Source organism: Nyctereutes procyonoides, unplaced genomic scaffold, assembly GCF_905146905.1.
Source record: "Nyctereutes procyonoides isolate TBG_1078 unplaced genomic scaffold, NYPRO_anot_genome, whole genome shotgun sequence".
Taxonomy (NCBI): Eukaryota; Metazoa; Chordata; class Mammalia; order Carnivora; family Canidae; genus Nyctereutes; species Nyctereutes procyonoides.
The window spans coordinates 34,230,131-34,255,149 of NW_026575134.1; the positions used below are offsets into that span (position 1 = coordinate 34,230,131).

General features: G+C 36.9%; 1 protein-coding gene across 1 annotated transcript in view; it reads left to right on the forward strand.

Annotated features, from left to right (window-relative positions):
* CSTF3 (cleavage stimulation factor subunit 3) overlaps positions 1-24,723 on the forward strand; it is a 69,341-nt gene extending 44,618 nt beyond the window's left edge. The window contains exons 4-21 of the mRNA XM_055301194.1: positions 4,462-4,494; positions 4,878-4,975; positions 6,487-6,553; positions 6,638-6,672; positions 6,759-6,885; positions 8,743-8,820; positions 9,794-9,956; positions 12,035-12,144; positions 12,512-12,628; positions 12,893-12,967; positions 14,743-14,886; positions 15,429-15,531; positions 19,007-19,076; positions 20,315-20,510; positions 22,504-22,657; positions 23,355-23,449; positions 23,581-23,641; positions 24,009-24,723. Coding sequence (XP_055157169.1) covers positions 4,462-4,494; positions 4,878-4,975; positions 6,487-6,553; positions 6,638-6,672; positions 6,759-6,885; positions 8,743-8,820; positions 9,794-9,956; positions 12,035-12,144; positions 12,512-12,628; positions 12,893-12,967; positions 14,743-14,886; positions 15,429-15,531; positions 19,007-19,076; positions 20,315-20,510; positions 22,504-22,657; positions 23,355-23,449; positions 23,581-23,641; positions 24,009-24,211 — 1,929 coding nt within the window. The 3' untranslated portion in view covers positions 24,212-24,723. The remainder of the gene's footprint in view (positions 1-4,461; positions 4,495-4,877; positions 4,976-6,486; positions 6,554-6,637; positions 6,673-6,758; positions 6,886-8,742; positions 8,821-9,793; positions 9,957-12,034; positions 12,145-12,511; positions 12,629-12,892; positions 12,968-14,742; positions 14,887-15,428; positions 15,532-19,006; positions 19,077-20,314; positions 20,511-22,503; positions 22,658-23,354; positions 23,450-23,580; positions 23,642-24,008) is intronic.
* Positions 24,724-25,019: the final 296 nt, after the last annotated feature.

Sequence of the window (25,019 nt, forward strand, 5' to 3'; positions counted from 1 at the left end):
AGCCTAGGTGGCTCAACGGTTTAGCGCCACCTTCAGCCCAGGGTGTGATCCTGGAGACCAGGAATCGAGTCCCACGTGGGGCTCCCTGTATGGAGCCTGCTTCTTCCTCAGCCTGTGTCTCTGCCTCTCTCTCTCTCTCTCTCTCTCTGTGTGTGTGTGTGTCTGTCATGAATAAATAAATACAATCTTAAAAAAAAAAAAAACCAGGAGTCCACACTTCTAAGGTGATTATTTGTACATTAAAGTTTGAGAGCTGAAGGCAAAAGATAATTTTTTAAAGAGCCCCTGTTATTTTCGTTTCAAAATTAAATAACATTGCTTTTATTTATTTTTAAGTAAACTGCCTCCAACATGGGGCTCAAACTCATGATCCCAAGATCAAGAGTCACTCTATCAATTGAGTCAGCCAGTTGCCCCCATAACATTTAATAGGTAAGATACAAGCAAGTTCTAGTAAGCTTTGTAAAAGCATGTGTATGTATATAATGGGCTTATTAAATGGAGACACTTTTCATTGGTTAATGGCAGATCCAATAATCTCTAATGTCAAAGTTCAAGGCAGTATCTAGAATTTTACATTAATTTTTAAAGATTTTTTTCATTAATTTATCAAGTAGATTCCTGTACAAGCCTATATTAACTATGATAAATATTAAGAATATTTAACTTCTAAATAAGATGTTTTCAGGTAAATTAGTAAATACCATAGCATAATGTTTAAAAGAAGAAAAATGGACTAGTAGAGTGACAAAGGGCAGGGTATTCACATGTTCTTATGCTGGTTTTTCACCAAAATGGAATTTGAATATGACCTACAGCATAACCTTTGCTTTTCTATCAAATTAGGGCCAATTATAATAACAAACCTTGCTCTTTTTGGTTATTTGGTTTATATAGCTCTGTTTAGAGACTATGTAATGAAAAGTTTATACTCCTTGAGTTCATAATTTTATTAATTGGTATGATTTATGCATCTGGAATGCCTAGATGCTTTCTTTTCAATCCTTGGAAACTTTATAGTACATGTACTTATCATCCCTGTTTTATAAGTGGGAACATGGATTCTGGGAAAAATTCAGTATTTGATACAAGGTGATCAAATTCTTTTTATTTTTATCACACTGCTTTACCAAAGCACGTTGATATTTTAAAATTTGAATATTTACAAAGAAATTAGATTACAGCTGCTATATTAATGCCCTCAGTGTAGGCTCTAGTGAGGGGCTATCAAATATTTATTGGTTGAATTAGTGAATGACAATCAGTGACCAGGTATTCAAGACCAGAGAATTCTATAGGTTTTCTACATACATGTATTGAATGTAATACCAATTGAAGCAATAAATAATCCAAGATAGAGGACCAATTCATGTAGAGAAAAAAAGCCAGATTTTTTGGTTTGCATTTCTTACATAAAAATAGATTTTTTCTATTTAAATACATAAATGAAATCGTATATGTGCAGTCCCTGAAGTATTGTCTCTCTTTTCTTGTCTGTTTTTCCTTCTACCCATAGTAGAACTCTGCTGTAACAATATTATCAACTTTGTGTGTATACCATATTTTCTCCAGGCTCCTAAAATTGTCTACAAATATAGATATGTACAAACAAGATTTATTTTTTATCATTGTTATATAAAAGTGAATTCTACACATTTTAATATTTTTTCATTCAATAAAATCTTACAGAAATTCTCCCAAGTTATCTGTTATAGCTTTAATTCATTTTATGGGTATATAATATTCTATCATTTTGATGCATCATATTTTATTAAACCATTTCCCTATTGATAGACCTTTACTTTGTTAACTATTTTTGTTGCTGCAAAGTTAGCAGTCAATAACTTTGTACAACACTTTGTATTCTGATGTTTTTGTTTCTGTGGGGTAGATCCGAGAATGGAATTGTTAAGTCAAAAGGTATATATATATTTTTTTGAACAGTTTTTGCCAATGGCTTTCCATAAACGCCATAACAATTCATATTTCCATAAGCAGTGTATGAACTCCCTTTTCCTCAAACCACTTCAGTAGTGTTAATACCCGTTTTAAACTTTTACCATACTAATTGGTATAAAGTGATATCTATTATTTTGTTTCTCCCGTTTTGGAAGTTTGTATTTGTTTGACACATTATTTTTCAACCATTTGCATCTTCTGGGAATTGCCTATTCATATTCTTGGCCAGTTTTCTCTATGAATATTGGTTTTCCTGGCCAATTGTGAGAACTGTATATAATTTGTCATCTGCATTTGGGAAGCTGGTGACTTGAACTAATTTACTTCACTCCCACTTTCAACTCAACTGTTTACCTCTTCTGAGACAAGCAGGGGAATGCAAGGAAACCTTGGATTTTATGACTGCCTCAAAAGGAGGGCTCGTGGAGAACTTAAGGGAAAGAGTAAGAAACTGACCAATAAAAACACTTGGAACCCCTCAACTGCCTTTCTACTCCCGAGAGGAATGTTGACATTAGCGTGGCCTGCAAGAAACCAAAAAGAAGCAGAACAAGCAGGCTGACTCCTCCCTACTCCTGAGCAAAGATTTCTTTCTGATTCTATGTCCAAGGACTACTAACAGCCTACTTGCTGTCTACACCCACTACATAGCTGTCATAGTAGATCAAGGGTCAGCCACCCTGGTCTGCCAACACTGAGCTTCAGTGAATAGACAGAAAAAGCAGCTGCACACCTAAGGATTCAGCAACAAGAAAGGAGTGCTAACTAAAACTGGACAGGCCCTAACAAAATAGAGGAGAGAGACAATAACTTCAACAAAATAATATGAACACAGTGATGTTGAAAGTGCAGCATTTTTGAAAAATGGGCCAAAATGGTAACATGGAGACCTAAATTATTGGCTTGGAAAATCTAGTGGAAGAAATAGTTTTAAACCTAGAGCAAAAATTCAAACAGTGTAAAAATAACAGAGTTTGAGGATAGAACAAGGAGATCTAATGGGTATAATAGTTCTAAAAGAAAAGAAGTGGAACAGATGGAAGAGGAAATGATTTTTTAAAAAGCTCCTGAGCTGAAAAATATCTGTAACTTCAAAGGGCATGCTGAATTCCAGGCAGATAATAGAATAATCGATGGCAATTACTATGTCCTCAGTTTGCCAGGCAGTGTTCAAATGGCTTCACATCAACTCATGGAGTCCTTGTAACAACCTTACAAAATAGGTACAATAATCCCAATTATTCAGATAAGGAGAAAAGAGGTTAAGTGGATAGTCTGCAAATCCAAGAGATTTGATTCCAGAGCCTTGATTTAGCTGCTTGGAAGTGCAAAATTTAGGCATATTGTCTTAAAATTTATGAACTCTGAAGATCAAGAGGAAATCTAACAAGTTCCAGAGAGAGCAAGTTATCAGAAGAAGAAAAAAGTCTGTCAAAATTTTCATCTGTGTCACCTGAAGCCAGAAAACAAAATTTACATATACTACTGAGAGAAAAGGACCACAAGCCAGGATTTCTCTAACCAATCAAATAATCCACCTACCATCTGATGAAACTACTCCGAGAAAGGGAAGTCTGATAATATTTAGCCTTGGTCTTTGCACATGTTATTCCTCCTGCTTGGAATAACTCCTCCCTTTCTTTACCAGCCTACCACCTCATCCTTAACATCTTCACTTTTTCCAGGAAAGTTTTTGCAAGTCCCCAAGTCTCAGTTGTATGCTCCCCTTAAAAGCATGCATAGCACCCTATATTTTCCCCAACTTGGCACTGCTTTTCCCCATAAAATTCTAAGTCCTATGAGGACCCAGACCCTATACATGTTTTGTTCACCATGGTAGCTGCATTTCCTACTGCAGTGCCTAGAATATAGTAGGTTGACTGAGTGACTAAAATTTAATTGTAGTCAAAATTAACAAATCATTTTGCTACCATACTCAGATTGTTCTAGTAGTAGCTACTCAGGGAAAATAAAGTGTTAAGTCTCCAGTAGATAAAGCTTTATTCAAGTATGCCTTGCATAGATTTCTGTATCTACATTGTGACTATTTTACAAAATTTAAAATTTATAAAATCTCAATCTAAATAATTGTATGAAAGCTACATGTGTTGGGATCTCTGGGTGGCGCAGCGGTTTGGTGCCTGCCTTTGGCCCAGGGCGCGATCCTGAAGACCCAGGATCGAATCCCACGTCGGGCTCCCGGTGCATGGAGCCTGCTTCTCCCTCTGCCTATGTCTCTGCCTCTCTCTCTGTGACTATCATAAATAAATAAATAAATAATACCTTTAAAAAGAAAGAAAGCTACATGTGTTGAATCAGTTTATATAAGGCATATTTACAATGCATAATTATCCTTGTCATGCTCAAAATTCTATTTATTTTTATAAGGCAGAAATAGTCAAAAGTGTAGGGAGGAATTTGCAAGATTAGTCACTGGCATGGTGTTTCAATACTCTAAAAACAACAATATTAATTCTATATTTTTTCTCTATTTTTCTTCAGATAAAAGCTAAAAATTATGACAAGGTTGAAAAGGTGAGTCTTCAGAAACATACTTTGAATTTTATGCTGAAGTTTAACTTGGGACTTAACACATATAGACTAATTTAGTAAAATGGTAACAATTGTTGAATCTGGGTAGTGATTATATAGGAATTCATTGTACTTATTCAACTTTTTTGTATGCTTGAAGATGTTCATTTAAAAATTTTGGAAAAGGAGATATTTATACTCTACTGACCAAAATCATCAGAATGATTATCTAAACTGAAAATAGGAAGGATTTGTTAAATTGCCATTTATCTATATGAAGATAAATTCTTGGAAAGAGCGGATTTGTTTTTTTAATGTTCCATTTCTCCCATGTCCGTGTGAAATTTATTTAACTGGATTCTGATAGTAATTTCTTGTATTTATAGCTATTTCAGAGATGCCTTATGAAGGTTTTGCACATTGATTTATGGAAGTGTTACCTTTCATATGTTCGAGAAACCAAGGGTAAACTGCCAAGTTACAAGTAAGTTAAAACAAGATCTTAAGAATGCAAGTCATCTCCAGGCATACAGTCAATCCCACATAAACTCAAACCTTCTCTTAACTCTGGGGAGAAGAGGTTTAAGAATTCAGAAAGTAGGGTTCTCTGAGAAGTCCATAAAACTTGGAACAAGCGCTTCAAAGAAAGTCCTATTCTGGAGAATTGAATCACCTAAGCCTTTCTATGTTTGAAACACTGTACATTTGGTTTTTTTGTTTGTTTTGTTTTTAAAGATTTTATTTATTTATTCATGAGAGACACACAGAGAGAGAAACAGGCAGAGACACAGGCAGAGGCAGAAGCAGGCTCCATGCAGGGAGCCTGATGTGGGACTGGATCCTGAGACTCCAGGATCACACCCTGGGCCAAAGGCAGGCGCTAAACCGCTGAGCCACCCAGGGATCCCAACACTGTACATTTGTAACACCAAATCATTTTGTTGGCAGGCTTGTTGTGAAACTTAATAAAAAAAAGTATCTTATTACTTGTCAGAGCACCACTCTTACTTTTGGCAGGTTACAATGCAATGTGCTGCCTACATACTCAAAGCCATCTTTGATAGTTCTGTTATGTAATGTAACTCCCCACTATGACTTAACAACCACCTATCCTTCTTCATGGAAACTCAGTAATGGACTCTCAAATGCTATTTTTGCATATAACAAACAGGCCAAGTTATTTCTATAACTAGAATTCTATCTTTGTTTTCTTCTCTTCATCTTTTGTTATCTTGTATTGAAGAGGAAGTTCTTCCTGCCTAAATTTTACTTAGGAGCTAATACATCTTCAGACATAACTTACCTCCTTAGTCAAAGAACCAGATATTTCCACATTTGAATCTGCTACATGTAAGATTAAGGCAGTTTAAAGGATATAAGAATAAGTGAAACACGGGCTTTATCTTTGATAAGCTCACAAACAGTAGGTAAAAGAAAGTATGTAAATTAACGACATTGAGAAACACATGGGAACTACTTTCTTTATGTAATTGCAAATATCTTTACATTTTTGTTTATACAAAGTTTCAAATGCCATTTTGATCATATGATCAGAAGTTATGTTTTTATTTTTTAAAGATTTCATTTTTAAGTGATCTCTACATCCAGCATGGAGCGTAAACAACTCCAAGACCAAGAGTTGCATGCTCTACTGACTAAGCCAGCCAGGCACCCCATATGTTTTAGTTGTAGATATGTTTTAATAACAAATACGTGTTTTTAAAAACACATGTCTTTTGGGTCTTTTGGCTGGTTCAGTCAATAGAGCACATGACTCTTGATCTTGGGGTTATAAGTTCGAACCCCACAATGGGTGTAGTTATTACTTAAAAATAAAATTTTAAAGAGGATGGCTGGCTGGTTCATTTGGTAGACCATGTGATTTTTGATCTTGGAGTTGTGAGTTCAAGCCCCATGTTGGGTGTATAGATTTCTTAAAAAAATAATAAAATCTTAAAAATAAATAAACAAAAATGTCTTTCACGTTTATTTCAGAGAAAAAATGGCTCAAGCATATGACTTTGCACTAGATAAAATTGGAATGGAAATTATGTCTTATCAGGTAGAGTTACATTTTTTCCATATACAAACTTAATAAACTTGAAATTATCAAGAAAGATACTGACATTTTTATTTTATTTCTTAGATTTGGGTGGATTACATCAATTTCTTAAAAGGCGTGTAAGTATTTTTATAGTTTTTTTTTCGCATGTGAATAGTTGCTTTAGCTATAATATAATCGATGGCATTTTTTTATCGAATGCCAGGGAAGCTGTTGGATCTTATGCAGAAAATCAGAGAATAACAGCTGTCCGAAGAGTTTATCAACGAGGTTGTGTTAATCCAATGATCAACATTGAACAGCTCTGGAGAGACTATAACAAGTATGAAGAGGTAAATTAGGCCATAGTAGTTCATTATTATTATAAGTAAGCCATTTTAAATTTTGTTTTAATTTTTATGCATTGTGTATTTGTGGATTGTAGCCTCTCTAGTATAAGGTACCTGGATATTAGTGCTACGTAGGTCTGTTTTTACATTGATTGTAATCAAAGAACCACTTCTAATGTGCTTGTAAGGTTTTGAGAGTCTCCTACTATTATTGAGTTATTTTTTAGAGAATACCCTGGGAGATACTATAATTCTTACAAAACTGCTTATATCAATAATACACCATACCCATGCAGTCATACATACATACACATTACCATTCATCTCTTATGAAATGGGACCTTGTTAGATCTAATTGTTTCCAGTAATAATGATCAGTTGCCTTGCGTATCTTTCACATAGTGTGCTGTGATTTATTGGCTTGCAGTGGGGCTGCAGTCCAAGCTTTTTGTTTCACTGGTGTATTTTTTTTTTAAAGATTTATTTATTTATTTATGATAGACATAGAGAGAAAGAGAGGCAGAGATACAGGAGGAGGGAGAAGCAGGCTCCATGCCGGGAGCCTGAAGCGGGACTGATCCCGGGACTCCAGGATCGCGCCCTGGGCCAAAGGCAGGCGCCAAACCGCTGAGCCACCCAGGGATCCCAACACTGGTGTATTTTTTAACCAACTGAGCTAATTGGCTCATAAATGTAAACATACATGCCAAATAAGCTGTATTGTTAAAAGAAAGTTTCTCGTATGTCCATTGTGATGGGGAAGAACTATGTAGGATGTTGAAATTGTTCCCTTATAGGCATGAGAAATGGTTCTCAAGTTTTTGGCCTTTAGATTTTAAGAACTGTAAAAATCTACAAAGAACTTTTAATGTGTGTGTGTGTTTTTTTAAAGAACTTTTAATGTTAATGTGGCTTTTATCTATCAGTATTTAGCATATTGAGATTAAAACTGAGAAAATTTCAAGATTTTTTTTTAAAGATTTTATTTATTTATTCATGAGAGACACAGAGAAAGAGAGAGGCAGAGACACAGGCAAAGGGAGAAGCAGGCTCCATGCAGGGAGCCTGACGTGAGACTCAATCCTGGGTCTCCAGGATCACACCCTGGGCTGCAGGCGGCGCTAAACCACTGCACCACCAGGGTTGCCCAGGGTTTATAATATAAAGATATTTATTAATTCACTTGAATTTCACAATAATAAACTCCTTACATTTTAACATAATAACATTAAAACAAACTGTATTTTCTAAAACAAGAAAAACTTTAGTGAGAAGAGTGACCTTGTTTTATATTTTTGCAAATCTCAACGCAGTCTAATAGATTTTTATATCTGCTTCTAAATTCAATGTGTTATGATACTAAACATCACGTAGCCTCTGAGAAACTCCTTTGGGCCGTGAAGGGGTCCTGGTTAGCAGGAATCCTTGGACTACTGTTTGAGAACTGCTAAATGTGAAAGACAATGTTTATATCTCCATGCTACTTCTGCATTTGTTTTTAAAGTTACGTGGAACTAGTTAGAAAATGGCTTTTAAGGCAAAGTGCTGGCTATTCACCCTGATGATTCTGTATAGCATTTTTTATTAATAGAATTTTACATGAAATAATTGACCCTTTCCAAATCATTCCTTATCTTTAGAAATTCCTGATACCTGGAGATTTACTACCAGCTCCTAACAGATATAAGCAGATTCTCCTTGATCCCTGAAGCATGTAATGTGATTGACCTTGATTTCATTTAAAAAACCTTTTAAAATATAGAATTTAAAATGATTTAGTAAATGAACAAATTAACTGTGTTGTGCTAATATAGTATGCTTAATTTTAAAATAGTACACATTTCCCTTTGTTTTTCCTAGGGTATCAATATTCATTTAGCTAAAAAAATGATTGAGGATCGGAGTCGAGATTACATGAATGCTAGGCGTGTAGCAAAGGTATGGAATTCAACAGGTCACTTATTTTAATGATGAGTATGTTGTTTATACAAGAGTTTTCTTTGTTTGGTGTTCCTCTTGACATTTTCAATTACTAGCAGTCTTTTTTTTTTAAGATTTTATTTATTTGAGAGAGAGCGAGAAAGAGAGCATGAACAGGGGAGGGGCAGAGAGAGAGGAAGAAGCAGACTCCCCGCTGAGTAGGGAGCCCAATGTGGGACTCAATCCCCGAGCCCTGGGATCATGACCTGAGCTGAAGGCAGACTCTGAACCAGCTGAGCCATCCACGTGCTTATTAGCAGTCTTAGCCAATGACAATTAATTTCATTGTCTGAGCAGATATATTTGAAATGAAACACCTCTTTATACACATGTTAAAGGACAAAAATAAAATAAATCAAGTTTGGAAGAAATGTTTTTAAAACACATGAATAGGACATGGAGACAAAGTTCTACCTACAAAAGATGAAGTAGTTCTTATGTTTCCCTTCTATCTATTCATATATATTTGAATACTGTACTGCTTTGTGGTCTCATAGCTCTCAGGGGCAGATTTTTCTCTTATGTGCATACCTTTCCATTCATTGATACTGTTAGAAGTAGGAAAGATAGCTTAGTAATACAAGCTATTGAAATTTTAAAAGACAGACAGTTTCTCCAAAGCTAGCAGTAATGATGTCAGCAGATCATCAGTCATGTTGATCTGTCAACACCTGTGTCCTGGAGAGTGACCTCCTAGATCACCTGCAGAGAGGGCCCAGGGGTGTTCTATTCACTCAGGCCTGGGGACCTGTTCTTGGGTAAGTAATCCTCTGTTATCTTTCTCCCTGCTCGTCAATAGTTTTTAGATTGTATTAACAAAGTGGTATTTGGGAAAAATAGGTATTTTGAACAACATATTCCAACCTGATCAACTCCATTTATCTGAATTGTTACTAGGCTCACCACATAATTCCCAATGCTTGTTGTCTAGGAATATGAGACAGTAATGAAAGGTTTGGACCGCAATGCTCCATCAGTGCCTCCTCAGAATACTCCCCAAGAAGCCCAGCAGGTGGATATGTGGAAGAAATACATACAGTGGGAAAAGAGCAACCCTCTTCGTACAGAAGATCAGACTCTTATCACAAAAAGAGGTAACACAGTTAACCCTCCTGGGACTCCAATTATATATATGTTCAATCACTTGATATTATCCCATAGGCTATTTTTTACCTCCAGTCTTTCTTTCCTCTTATGTTCTTCAAATTCAATAAATTCTATAGATCTGTCTCCATCCATGTTCACTGACCTTTGTTTTTATCATATCTGCTGTTAAACCCATCCAGTGAATTCTTCATATCAGATATTGTACTTTTCAGTTGCCTAAATTTCCATTCTAGATATTTTAGGGAGCGCCTGGGTGGCTCAGTAGGTTGAATGTCCATCTTGATCTCAGCTGAGGTCTTGATCTCAGGGTGGTAAGTTCAAGCCCCGCATTGGGCTCCACCCTGGGCATGGAGCCTACTTAGAAAAATGGTGGGGCAGGGGCGGGAGGTGTGTGTGCATCTGGGTGTTTCAGTTGGTTAAAAGCATCCAGGTATTGATCTCAGGGTGGAGCCTACTTTAAAAAAATGTATTTTTTATAGTTCCTCTTTTATAGTTTCCATTTCTCTGTTAATATTCTGTGTCTATTACCATCTTTTCCTTTATATCCTGTAACAGTAGTTCCAAATCCTCATCTGCTAATTCCAGCATGTGGGCCATCATGGAGTTGGTTCCTTTTTTTCTTGAGTGTGGGTTGCATTTTCCTGTTTGGACATAGTCTAGACATTTAAAACTTTATTTTGAACATGATACAGACGTACAAATGATACATTATAAAGACTGGATTCTGTCATCTTCCTCTGAAAAATGCTGAATTTTATCTTGGCAGGGAGTTAAATTACTGACAGATCACCTGGACCTTGTTAGAACGGATGTCTTTTAGTTTTGTCCTTAATCTCACTGTAAATCTCTTTGTCCTGGAACAAAATCTCCTATTACAGAATGGAAAGTTCAGGGTGTTTATCCAGACCCTCTAACTTGATGGGACTCAAATTCTAAACTTGGTCTCCATTCCAGTGGGCCGCTGCTGGGAAACCTCTTCAGCATTTTCAGCCTTCCAGCTTTGCTTTCCACTTGAGCTCTTTGTATTCTTCCCTGGGTATGTATATTTTAGAGGCCAGTTAAAGATTTGAGGGCATTTATGCTTAAGTATTCAGGCTCCACCCTCTATGGCTCTCTCTGCGAGGGGGATTTTCTCCCTTAATTTTCTAGCTATTCTTGCGCCCAGGATGCCATGTTACTTACCTCAAGCCAGTAAGCTTCAGGATTTGACTTGAGAGCTAGCTATCCCAGAACTGTACACAAAAGGATGTGTCCCTGAGGGGAAAAGCCATATTAAATATGGATCTTACCCTGTGTAGTTATGATTTTTTAAGGACTCAATGTTCTATGGTTTCTGTTTTAGCCATTGGTTTCTTTTGATCTGTCTTCAGTGCCTTTAAATAGTTGTTTTTTGTATTTTTTGGTTTATGATTTTTATTTTCAGGAGAGTTAGTTTAATAGAAACAACTCTGCTACTGTCAGAACTAGAATTTGGAACTTTAAACAATTTCTCAGTCTTTTCTTACTCTTACCTATAAGCCTTTGCAGATAGTTTCCTTTGCCTACACCATGTTCCTTATTCCTTCCTGAGCTCTATTTACTCTCTCATCTAACCAGATTCTGTCCCTTCTTCAGGTTTTGCTTTAGAAATCAGTTCCGTAGTGAAGCCTAAACTATGCTAAGTCCTTCTGCTGCAAGTTCAAGAGTACACTGTATTTTCCTCATCATAATAGTTATTATTTTATAATTGCCTTCATAATATCAATCTTCCCAACACAGTGCAAACTCCTTGAGTATAGGAAGTCTTAGTCACTGATAGAATCAGTGTCTCTTACATTCTCTAGCATATAGTTTGTGCTCAATAAATACTAATTTGATAAATGATGGATGGATGGATGGATGGATGGATGGATGGATGGATGGGGCATGGTGGATAATGGTGCCAGAAATCACTACAGCTTTTATTTCTAATTATCATTCATTATCAAGAGGCCTGTTTTAGCTTACAAAGTTAGTTGTGTTGCTTGTACTGATAGTTTCATAAATAATGTTTATTTTAATTGAATGTGGTGACTGTCTTCCCTAGTTATGTTTGCTTATGAACAGTGCCTGCTTGTATTGGGCCATCACCCTGATATTTGGTATGAAGCTGCCCAGTATCTTGAGCAGTCAAGTAAACTGCTTGCGGAAAAAGGGGTAAGTATTCCTCTCTCCTCCTTTGGCCTTTCCATGGTTTTAATAGAGCAATAGTTTGCTAAAAATATAACATTGAATTTTGGTAATGAAGTATGAATGTTGAAAATTTTAATCTCATGTCAATATAAAGCTTAGTGACACTCTGACTCCCTTAGTCATAATTAAAATATAGGGGCTGCTTTTTAATGTATTAAAATGATGGACCATTTAGATTACTTGTATGTTACTTAACATACAGAAGAAGTCTTTGGAATTTTTTTAGAATCCAGAAATGCATATGTGTCCATATGTATACATGTGAGTGTCTATTCATTCATTCTCTTTCAGTTTCATGAAAATTATTAAAGAGTGAATTTTTTTCTCCTAGGATATGAATAATGCCAAACTATTTAGTGATGAAGCTGCTAATATATATGAAAGAGCCATAAGCACTTTATTAAAGAAGAATATGCTTCTTTATTTTGCATATGCAGATTATGAAGAGGTCAGTAACAATATTTAGAACTTTGTTATAATTGGATTTTTTTCCCTGCAGGACTAAATTTTTTTTTTTTCTGGTTGCTTCTTTGCCAAGCATGTTGCTTTTAGTAGAGATGATGCAAGATGAACAGTTACTAGTCCTCATCTCATTATATATTTATGCTCAAAGCAGGTGCCATTGTGGGGTGCAGCCTCTGGATTCCTCAGAGCTCAAATCCTGCTTGTTTATGAATGTATATTTATATCCACTTCTTCTCTACCACCTTAGAGTCGCATGAAGTATGAGAAAGTTCACAGTATATATAACAGACTTCTGGCAATTGAGGATATTGACCCTACCTTGGTGAGTAACATTATAAATCCCTTTACCACCTTTGCAGTCAGCTTTAACAAAAATTTTTAATTTACATATGTTAAAATTCACTGATTGGGGGGGGGTATAATTCAGTGAATCTTGACCAAAAACACTGAGTCCTGGGGCCACCATCACAATTAAAATACACTTCAGTCACCTCGCAAAAATTCCCTCATGTGACCCCTTCATAGCCAATTACTGATCTGTTCTTTCTTTTTTCTCTCATTCCTTTCTTTTCTTACTATTTTATTTATTTTACGTAGTCTGCACACCTGATGTGGGGCTTGAACTCATGACCCTGAGATCAAGAGTCGCATGCTCTACCAACTGATCTAGCCCCTCAATTTTTTTTTTTTTTTTAAACGCAGCAGTATGAAGCACCGGTGCTTTCTCTAAAACCTTCCTCATGATCACAGTTTAAAGCCATTCATGCTGAGGCACCTGAGTGGCTCAGTCAGTTACGCATCTGCTTTTGGCAGGGGTTCTGGGATCGAGCCTTGCATTGGGCTCACTACTCATCAGGGAGCCTGCTTCTCCCTCTCCTCCCGGCTTGTGCTCTTTCTCAATATCTCTGTCGCTATCTTTTGTCTCTCTCTCCCAACTCTATTATAACTCTATAAATAAAACCATTTATGCCATGTAATTGTTGCCTAATATTTCTTTTTAAATAAATCAAAACAATAGAAACCAATATTCTGGGAAGGAATTGAACAGGAACTCAATTTATCTTGAATTCTCCATAGTGGTGGTTATCAAAACCCCAAGTTTCTGTAAAAATGCAATGAAGCTCTTTCATCCAGCGGGGGAAGGGATAGGCCAACGCATGTGGCTCTAGACATTCTGCCTCAAGTCAAATCTCTACTGCTTTTTTGTTTGTATTAGGATTCCACTGTTCTAATTGCTTGCATTTATTTATGATTTTAAAATTCACTTAGCAAATTGTTCTGTGCACCAGAAGTATGCTAGATTCCAGAAGTATGATGACAAATTAGAGAAAATCTCATTCCTCAAGGAACTCAGTTCATTCATCCATTCATCCATCTATCCATCAAAACTGGGTAACATAATTTGACATCATCAAAACTGGGCAAATCAGGACTCTACTCTTAGTCCAAAAACATTTGTTCATTGAACAAATATTATATATTTATATATTGGGCACCCTGTGGTGCTGAGTATAAAATGGCTCATAATTGTTTATCAGTAAAGTTATATTATATGGTCTTTGGAAAAATAGAGTACGGGGCTTTTAAAGCAGTAAACCAAGAAAAAGTAATGTTAAGTATATATTACTAAACATGCTTGTAGTAGATTAAATCTCAAGTTTTCTAGGTGTTGGCATTTATTAATGGAGTGTTTTCTAGTAGTTTTACTTCTGTTCCCTCCTTAAAATTTAATTGCATATTCTGGAATTAGATAGTAGTGATGATTGTACAACCATGTGCATATACTAAAAACTATTGAATTGTATACTTTAAAGGGTGAGTTTTGTGATATGTGAATTATTTATCAATTTTTAAAAATTTATTTGCATTAAAAATTAATTGGCATGCATCTTTAATACCAGAAAAAAATTTGCTTGTGGGCTTCAATAGAGCACTATCTATAAGCTTACTTTCTGATATCTTGGGTATTCAAGATTGCTGTCTTCTACAGGAAACATATTAGTATAGGAATAAGGTGAGACTGTTTTGGATGCTGCAGGGATCACATTTTACCTAATCTGTAGAAAAGAAATGCTTTTTTTTTTTTTTTTTACATAGGTATATATCCAGTATATGAAATTTGCAAGAAGAGCAGAAGGTATCAAATCTGGAAGAATGATATTTAAAAAAGCGAGAGAAGATACCAGAACCCGCCACCATGTCTATGTTACTGCAGCACTCATGGAGTATTATTGTAGTAAGGTAAGTGCTGAAATAAAATATAAAGGTAAAATAATTTATTTTATCTGAGATAAATTGATTAAAAGAAAGATAGTCCTAGTTTCTATCTTTAAGTTTTAATTGCTCCATATCATAAAGGAAGTCTAAGTGTATCTGTATAAAATTATTTGGAGGGGATCCCTGGGTGGCTCAGCGGTTTAGCGCCTGCCTTCGGCCCAGGGCGCGATCCTGGAGTCCTGGGATCGAGTCCTGCGTTGGGCTCCCGGCATGGAGCCTGCTTCTCCCTCTGCCTGTGTCTCTGCCTCTCTCTCTATGTCTATCATGAATAAATAAATAAAATCTTCAAAAAAAAATTATTTTGGAGCATCACCCAAGTTCCCACTGCCTGCTGATTTATGCCATATTAAATCCTTTGGTTTTTAACTCAGCAGTTTTTACTTAATATGATTTTAATTAACATTTTAATACTTAATGTAACTTGTTTAGGTGTTGTAGTTTTAATATTCTTTTGAGTATCTTGTCTGACATTTCATGGAGATCAGTATATTCTTCTTTACTTATAGGACAAATCGGTTGCCTTTAAGATTTTTGAGCTGGGTCTAAAGAAATATGGAGACATTCCAGAATATGTCCTGGCCTATATTGACTATCTTTCTCACCTCAATGGTAAGTCAATTCTAGATTTATAATGGTTATGTAATTATTACTAAACCATCAATATCATTCTCGGAAAATATGTTGCTGAGTTTTTTTCTCAACTGTATTATGATTCTGTCATCACACCAGAACCAGGTACTTAAATAGGCACTCAAGAAGTATTTGTGGCCTATCAACCATGAATTTTTATTTGAATATTGGTAGATGACTTTTGATTCTGAAGAATAGTCCTTAATGCCTCATCAGTGAAGTCTAATCAGTAGTAAGATAAAACTACAAATTCAGACTTGGGAAACACAGTTGTTTATGCTCATCTGTGACAACTCCGGGCAAATCATCTCTTGTTTCCTGGGTTGGGGTGGAGAAACAGACAACAAATATCTAGCTACCAAAAGTCAAAGATGCCCAAGTAGTAAAGTGAAATGCTTGGAGGCTGCTGGGGAAGAGATTTCAAAAAGAAACATTATGTTTATTACCATCTTTATTTCTCTATCCTGGTTTTTTTTTTTTTTTAAGATTTTGTTTATTTATTCATGAGAGACACACACAGAGGCAGAGACACAGGCAGAAGGGGAAGCAGGCTCCATACAGGGAGCCCCATATGGGACTTGATCCCGGGACTTCAGGATCACGCCCTGGGCCGAAGGCAGGCGCGAAACCACTGAGTCACCCAGGCATCCCCTCTATTCTGTTTTAATAATAATGTCCATCCTTTGCTAAGGTCTGAGTTAGGACCTTATAGCAGGCACTGAGCTAGGGGATTTATATATATACATATATATGTATACATATATTTATATATGTATATGTCTCATTTAGTCTAGTTACCCACAGTCCAGTACATGTAATTTCTTGACTAGAAATGATCTAGTATAAAAATTGGTTTAAGAAAGAAATATACAATTACGTGCCATGTAAATGAGTTAGATATCATAGGTATATATCAATGCTTTGAATATTTTAGAAAAATAAGGTATTCTTTATACCTATATAGTAGAAAATAATAAAACTTAAATATGGGGATGCCTGGGTGGCTCAGTGGTTGAGCATCTGCCTTCAGCTCAGGTCGTGATCCTGGGTCGGGGGATCGAGTCCCATATTAGGCTCCCTGCGAGGAGCCTGCTTCTCCCTCTGCCTATGTCTCTGCCTCTCTCTGTCATCAATCAATAAATAAAATCTTCAAAAAAAAAACACCCAAATATAATTTGGTATTTTAGCTTAGTGATTCTATACTCTGGAAGAGGACTTAACTCCAAAAAAATGAGACAGTGGAGCATTTAATTAAAAAGAAATTTTCTGGGCAGCCCAGGTAGCTCAGTGGTTTAACGCCGCCTTCAGTCCAGGGCCTGATCCTGCATCTGTGTGTGTGTGTGTGTGTGTGTGTGTGTGTGTGTGTGTGTGTGTGTATCATGAATAAATGAATGAAATCCTAAAAAATTTTTACAGAATTAATGTTTCTCAAAAAAAAAAAGTAATGTTCCTCACCAATTGCAAATTATTTTGCTTTATTTTTAAAATGCAGATGATATCTGATATCAGCATTATTGTCTTCCAAAATCAGTGTTTTACATAGTTTGTTCATTTGTTCATCTATCTATCCATCTATTCATCATTTATTCAGTACCTTCTGATTACTAGCCTGGGAATATGAAGGTGAATAGGACTCCATTCCTATTCTCAGAGCATTCTCATGGGGAATCATGTGTAAACATAACTGCATCATCATTTGGTTCTCAGTTGTAGCATGACTTCTGGGGTTAGGTGTATAATCTTGTTTCCAGTTTCTCATCTGTAGAACAGTCATAATAAAGTGCCTCTCATGGGATTGTTGAGAAGATTAGAATGAGTTTTTACATGTGTCTCACTTATATAGAATGTGGTATGCATATTGTAAATGTTAACTACTTATGATGATGGTGGCAATCATGAAAAAAATGTCCTACTATAATAGAGCCCTGAATGAAGTACTCTGAAAGCACAGAGAAGAGAGTACAATTTAAGTTCTAGGGCTGTGCTGTGCAGTTATGGTAGCCACTAGACCACTAAGTACTGGGTACTTGAAATGTGGCTAGGCCAAAATGAGATGTGGTATAAGTGTAAAATATATACCAGATATCAAAGAGTCACTACCCAAAAAAAATATATATATATAAATCATTTTCATATTAATTACACGTCAAAATAATTTAGACATATTGCATAAAAGAATATATATTAAAATTAGGGGGATCCCTGGGTGGCTCAGTGGTTTAGCGCCTGCCTTTGGCCCAGGGCGCAATCCTGAAGTCCCGGGATCGAGTCTCACGTCGGGCTCCTGGCATGGAGCCTGCTTCTCCCTCCTCCTGTGTCTCTGCCTCTCTCTCTCTCTCTCTCTATCATGAATAAATAAATCTTTAAAAAAATAAAATTAATTTCACCTGTTTTTACCCTTTTCAACATGGCTTGCAGAAAATTTAAATTATAAATATATAACTTGCATTATATTTCTGTTGGGCAGTGTGGTTTTAGAGGAAACATGAGATGGGTCTTAAAGGATGAAGAGTAGTTAGCCACAAAAAGATATAGAAAAATGTATTATTCCAGGTAGAGAACACAGCATATAAAGCAATGGGAAAGTTATGTGGAATGGTAGAAAGTGTGTCTGGATTAAAGCAAAAATAATAAAATACAAGATTTACTTATTTCTTGAAGTACAGTATATTAAGTTTTAGATGAACGTCATGAATATGGTGCCATCTTCTTTGGTTCAATACATTTAATCTCTTGGTTTTACTTTGCATATGGACATGTAGTAGTAAATACAATAACTATCCTGAGGCAATAAAACCCAACACTGCTGGATTTTTTAACACAACTTTATTGAGATATTTACATACCATAAATGTATCCATTTTAAATATACAGTTCAGTGATTGTCAGTAATTGCTAAATTTTAATAGTCCCCTTAGGAAGAAGTGTTATTTCCCACTTCCAGCTACAGAGGATCTACCAAGATTTCAACTTTAATTGTACCTATATGAGAATTTAAAGTAGTTATTTAGAGAGTAGTTCTGGTGCTGCAAAGTAAGAAAATCACTTATATATAAATTTGAGCTTGCTATCCATCACATTCCATATATTTAAAATACATCGATCATCTGACCCAATGTCAGCAGACATATTATTTTTTAAAGGCCAGTGGGGTGCCTTGCTCAGGTATCACACTGTTGGAAATGGTCTGACATTATAACTGCGGTATACAGAAGGCAGGCTGAACTACAGGTAAGAAGACCTGGCTTCTAGTTCCAGCTGTTAATAACAGTGAGCCAGATCATCTCAATTGTTTTGAACCCCAGTTGTTTTATAGGTTAACTCCTCTATAAAAATTGGGGAAATAGTTACCTTTTTGCATAGGATTTTTGTCAGAATTAGAGATGCCTGTGCAAATACACTGTTGATAGTAAAACCTAATTTTTCAATATTTAAAATCTTTTTAATATCCTAGAGGACAATAATACCCGAGTTTTGTTTGAACGAGTCTTAACTTCTGGAAGCCTTCCTCCTGAGAAGTCTGGGTAAGTTGTTGAGAAAACTTGTTGGCTGGGTTCTGATAGCAGCTTTAATACTTGAATTGTGATCTGTAGATGAACATTTGAGTAGAAGTTTCAGGAGAAATTTCCCTTTTCTCTTGAAGTTTAATTTAACAAATGCCTGCCTGTAACATTTTTATACTTGTTTTAAGATTTTTTAAAAAATATTTGTATACTGGTTAGAATTGTTTTGAGATGTGTTGGCAATTTATTATTAAATATTTTAATATATCTTCCTAGGTTACTATGCCCTAGAAATTGCTGTGAACAATTAAAAATTTTGAAACTTTTACCTTAACTCCAGGCAAAGACTCTTAGATATTGAAAGTTTGTTTGACATATTACATCCCTGGTTTATGCTTCTGGCTGTCAGTTTTACCAAACAGAGGAACATAGTATAGTGGTACAGTGAGAATAAGGTGGCTTTGGAGTCTTGGCTTCAAATTGCAGCTCAGCCAGTTATACCTTGGGTACCTTTCATGACCTTTCCAAGCCTGGTCTCATCCAGTGATAGAAGGTCTACTAATATAGGCTTTTTGTGATAGTGCCATGCCTGGTATGTAGTGGGCATTCAATGTGTCATTTTAGTATAAAGGTGTTTACTGACATTTAAGTAGAGTCTCAGAGAATTAATTTTGGCAGTTACAACAGCACTGAGGTACAAATATGTCCCAAATAATCCATGTTAATGAGAAAAAAACCAGCAATCATATAACATATTTTAGAATATATTTTTATTCATACATTGAATGAAGAAGGTATTCCACCTACCTCAGGCCACTAGACAAAATGGGGAAGCCACATTATTCAGGACAAACTGGAAGTCTGTATATTCCTTTTTCAGCTCTTCTACTTAGAGTTTACCCCTCTTTAAGGTAAATGTGTCTGTTGCCACAATCTGATAGGAAGATGTGCTAAATAAAATGTCAGAAATGGCTTAAATACACAAGTGTGCAGGGTGAAGGATTATATCTATAATTTTTCAAATCTTAAGCAAATGCAAGATGAGGCAAATATGGCAAAATACATGGACGATGATTAAATCTACGTAATGATGATGATCTCTAAATATTTGTTATACTGTCCTGCAATTTGGAAATCTTCATTTATTAAAAAAAAAAAGAGCTTTTTATAATTAAAGGGAGGAGGGAACTTGAGGTTTTTGGAAATGGACTTCCTGTTCCAAACCGAGAATAATTAAGTACTGATTATATTTATTACAGAGAAATCTGGGCTCGATTTCTAGCTTTCGAAAGTAATATTGGTGATCTAGCTAGCATACTCAAAGTGGAGAAAAGACGGTTTACAGCATTCAAAGAAGAGTATGAAGGCAAAGAAACAGCTTTACTGGTGGACAGATACAAGTTCATGGACTTATATCCTTGCTCTGCAAGTGAACTAAAAGCGCTTGGTTATAAGGTATGTACTTAGGATCCAGATGTGTGTAGTGTTCCTCCTCTTATGTTTTAGAATAGTTCAAGGATACACAGCCCTCTAAAGCAAATTCTGAAATAGAAATTAGTTTTAGATTTTCAGAAAACAGGTAAAGTTCAGGAATTTTTTGAGTTCATGAAACACTGCATATCAAAAGTACTGAACAAAATGAGAATTAGAGTGAGAGTTAACTAACACTTTCAGCCTTTCCCTGAAATCGTTGGTGTCCTGTATCTTCTATCTGGTGGGCATGTGAAGGTATTGTGGAAGGAAGAAAAATTGTCATTTTAGGTATTTTGTTTTTGCTAATAGTTCTTAAAACTATTAAACGTGTTTTGATAGATCTTAAGCCAAATGTAGCTCCTGGAGAGGTTTGTATCTTAAAGCAGTACTGCGGGGGCTCTTGAGGAAATTAGCTTATCTAGCAACAGAACTCCTTTATATAGACAACTGAGTCTTAAGAAATCTGAGCCCTGAACCTGTTCAGGCTAGGGGTAAATTATTCTTTTGTTTTGTTTTCCTGCGTCATGAAAACAATGAAAATCTGAAGGGAAGCTATATCCACAAAATCCTAGATTGGTCCCTTTAAGCCAATCAACATTAGGATGCTTTGGTCATCATTCTCTTCACCAGCCTCTTCTGGCCTGGGTCTCCCTTGTCTGGCATGTGAACTAGATTTAAATGTTTGAGGAAAATTCCCATAATTGAGCTTCAGACCTATTCATTAATGGAAGTCCTAGTCTGTAACTAGGGGTGACTGCTCAGGGTTCAGTAAGTTCAGCTTGTAGTTTACTTTTCAATGAAAAGCAAAAGACCTTTAAGTGAAGTTACTAGCAAGGACTATTTCAACCTCACCAAGATGAAATGGAAATTAATAGAGCTCTTACTATTTCCAAGTAGAACTGTTTTTAAATATTCATATTTTATCTATTTTTGAGAGAGAAGAATTATATATACTCCTGTGTGTATATAATGTGAGAGGGGAAGAGAAAAAAGGCCATTCTCCACGGGCCTGCTCATTTAGATCTGCCACCCACTGCATATGAGCAAATTTTGAGGACGTGAAATGCACTTGTACCTCTCAATGATGGCAAAAGGGGCTCTTTTGGTTCTGGGCAGGTAGACTGACACCAGCGCCTGTAGCAGAGGAACTTCTCTGGGATAGGGGCTCTGTTGATAGATAGATGGCCACACTGTCCCTTTCGACCTGTCCTGGAGAACTGTTCTCAGCCCTGGTGGGCACTGCTGATAAACTAAAAAGAGGATGGTGAATGGGTTTGTGGTCAGAGGCCCGTGCTCCCAGTCCTCTCTGCCTTTTAGTTCTGTGACCTTGGAAATATCAGAACTCTGAGCTTCAGTCCCTCCTAGAAAATGGAGAGGTTACTATTTGCCTCATCGAAGAAGGAATAAATGGCTAAAAAATGTCTGGACAAACAGTGGCTGCTCACTCTATATCCCTATTTCCTGTAACAATATGTTGGGAATAATTTAGTTAACAGAATCATATTAACTAGTATAAGTGATTAGTTTAGCTTTCATGAAGAGGGACTTCACCTAACTCGGCTTCACTTAAATCGATATTGTTCACTTCTAGTGGAAGGGAAGTGTCAGAAAAAAAATGTCTAAAATTGTAAAGTTTTTCAAATGGCCCCAGTGTCTATCAGGTGCCCAATCTTAGATATTTACTCAAAAAAGCTGGTCTCTATCCTACAACTCTCCTACCTACCCGGTAGCATGGGGTCTGACCATTCTTGAGCAGGGCTAGGGTAAGGGTTTGGGATTCCACATCTCTAGAGCCTTGCAGCTTTCCTTGTCGAATGGTTAACGGTCTGTACCGTCACGTTCTTACTTACCCTCTCGGTTCTCTTTCTGTGGTTTTAACCCAGTTATTCACAGTGTATCCTCAAGATTGTAGAACTGCACAATTATATTCAAGCCCCTTTTTCAGGTTTAGGATTCTTCTGTTCTGCATTTTCAGGATGTCTCCCGTGCTAAGCTAGCAGCTATAATTCCAGACCCAGTTGTAGCTCCTTCTATAGTGCCTGTTCTGAAAGATGAAGTGGATAGAAAACCAGAATACCCTAAACCAGACACTCAGCAGATGATTCCATTTCAGCCACGACATTTAGCACGTAAGCCATGACTTTAGATCCAGTATTGAGACCTCTGTTTGTTGATTTAAATCCAGAGGTGGGGGGGAGTGATGTGACCTTTCCATTGCAGGTTAATTATTAGACTCTGGGTCACTACAAGTGACTTAGCTGTAATCTATGTAGCAAGATGAGTTAAGAATGTCTTTAAAAAAAACGAAAAAACCCTCAGTGATCCAGATTCCAGTAACGCGCTTTGGCAGTGACGCTAGGCAGTCTTCAGAAATGCTGCTACATACAAATTACCTGTACGACTGGCAACGTACCTCGGTGATGGTGTTTGGTATTATTTACACTTACTAACGGGTAGTAGCCCCTCCAGATCCTATTTGAACGAGGCCCTTATGGTTAAACATGATGTTGAATAACCGACCTTAAAACAGGATTGCTGAACACATGATTTAGGCGGCTTCAAAATGGTCTCTGACAGAAACGGACTGAAGTTCAGCCACTGGCTGTCTTCCCCAAAGTCCCTTGTTTACTTTCTGCTTCCCAGTGGCCACAGGGGTGAGATGGCTCTGTCTCATCCACTTTAGTTGGTCGAACATGCAAAGCACTAAGAGCAATTTAAAATGTTAAGAAAGCAACAGATCTGGAACTCTAGACAGAAATTACTTCTGACTTATTTTACCTCTGTAGAGAGTCTTCCATCCTGATTCCTCCCCTCCTTGTGTCACAGCGCCAGGCCTACACCCGGTTCCCGGGGGTGTGTTCCCAGTGCCACCTGCGGCTGTCGTCTTAATGAAACTTCTCCCACCTCCCATCTGTTTCCAGGTTTGTTCACTGTTATATACTTGCTCCGTGGCTTATAGTAATTATGTGCTTTTTCTCATCTCATGGAAAATGTCAAGTAGTGTGGTTTTAACTTGTCAGATTATTAGGGATTTTTATTTGTCTCAAAATAGGGTCCTTTTGTGCAAGTGGATGAACTGATGGAAATTTTCCGAAGATGCAAGATACCAAATAGTAAGTCACGAAAGCTCTGCTTCAGGGCCAAATTCACATGTTATTCTTTGCCACTGAAGTTTCCAGATCCAGCTATCTTGTAGGAGTACAGTGAGGCCACAGGGCAATCAAACCGTCCTTAGTCCAGAGAGGCTTGTTCACATTCTAATACCACTGAGTAACCACCACAAAAGCCCATCATTTCTATGTGTGTGAAGGCTCCTAGAGGCTTCTGAGAGTAGTAAGAGCAGCGTGCGTCTTTTCCTTTAATTCTGTAGCATCACTACTGCCCTCCCTTGCTCTGCCAGTCGTAGGCTCTGAAAGCAAGTGTCCCCGATAGTGCGTGCAGCCAGCCTCCCCAGCAGTCCTTTCTGTGTGGTTTACGCAGCTGTGGAGGAGGCTGTGAGGATCATTACGGGCGGCGCCCCGGAGCTGGCCGTGGAGGGGAACGGCCCGGTGGAGAGCAACGCGGTACTCACCAAGGCGGTCAAGAGGCCCAACGAGGACTCAGATGAAGATGAAGAAAAGGGAGCTGTCGTCCCCCCTGTTCACGACATCTACAGAGCGCGGCAGCAGAAGCGGATTCGGTGAGGCGGGCTCCCCGGCTGCCTCCGGAAGAGAACTTCTCCAGGGTTCCCCTTTTGCCTCTTAAGTCGTATGTTTAAAAGAGACAATGCTTTGTTACAAGGTTCTTGGAAACAAAGTTGTATTGTCATTGGTGCCTCTATCATATGGTTCTTGAGAAAAAACAAACCAACCTGTGTGAATTTTAGAAAATGGAACAGACCTATGCTCTAAGCAAAACTAGGTTTTCAAAAATGTGAGAACAGCACAAAATGGCAGAACCACCTTTGTTCCCTCTTCAAGGGTGTCTTGTATGTGCCGCTTGAAGATTTGTGAGTTTTCAACAGTTTTATTTTAAAAACTGGATGGCTTATGATTGTAAAGCATTTTATCACATTTTCTGAAAACAGTTCTCAGTTTGCCTATGTAGAGTCCTGCCTTATTGTTTGTTTTTATTTATGGCAGAATGTATGGAATCGGTTTTGTAGTTTAAACTTTTAAAACAGTCCTTTAAAAAAAAATAAAAGGATCTCAAAAATGTCATGCCTCCTGCTGCTGCTTCCATTCAGAATTTATTTAAAATAGCTACTTACTTATTTTAGGTCATTTAGCCAATACAAAGAAAAGTCCTCTTGTATTTACTGTATGTACACTTACCTGCATGTCCCCTCCTGGGTTCAGAACCTACTGAAAACATGAGGGATCTAATTTAAGAGGCAAATTAAACATTTTAGAAATCCTCAAATATGAATGTGCTTTCCCCCCAATTAATCTGAGGCAGATCTATTACCTTTCATATCTCTTAAAAGCCATGTGTGGGAATTCCTTTCACCAC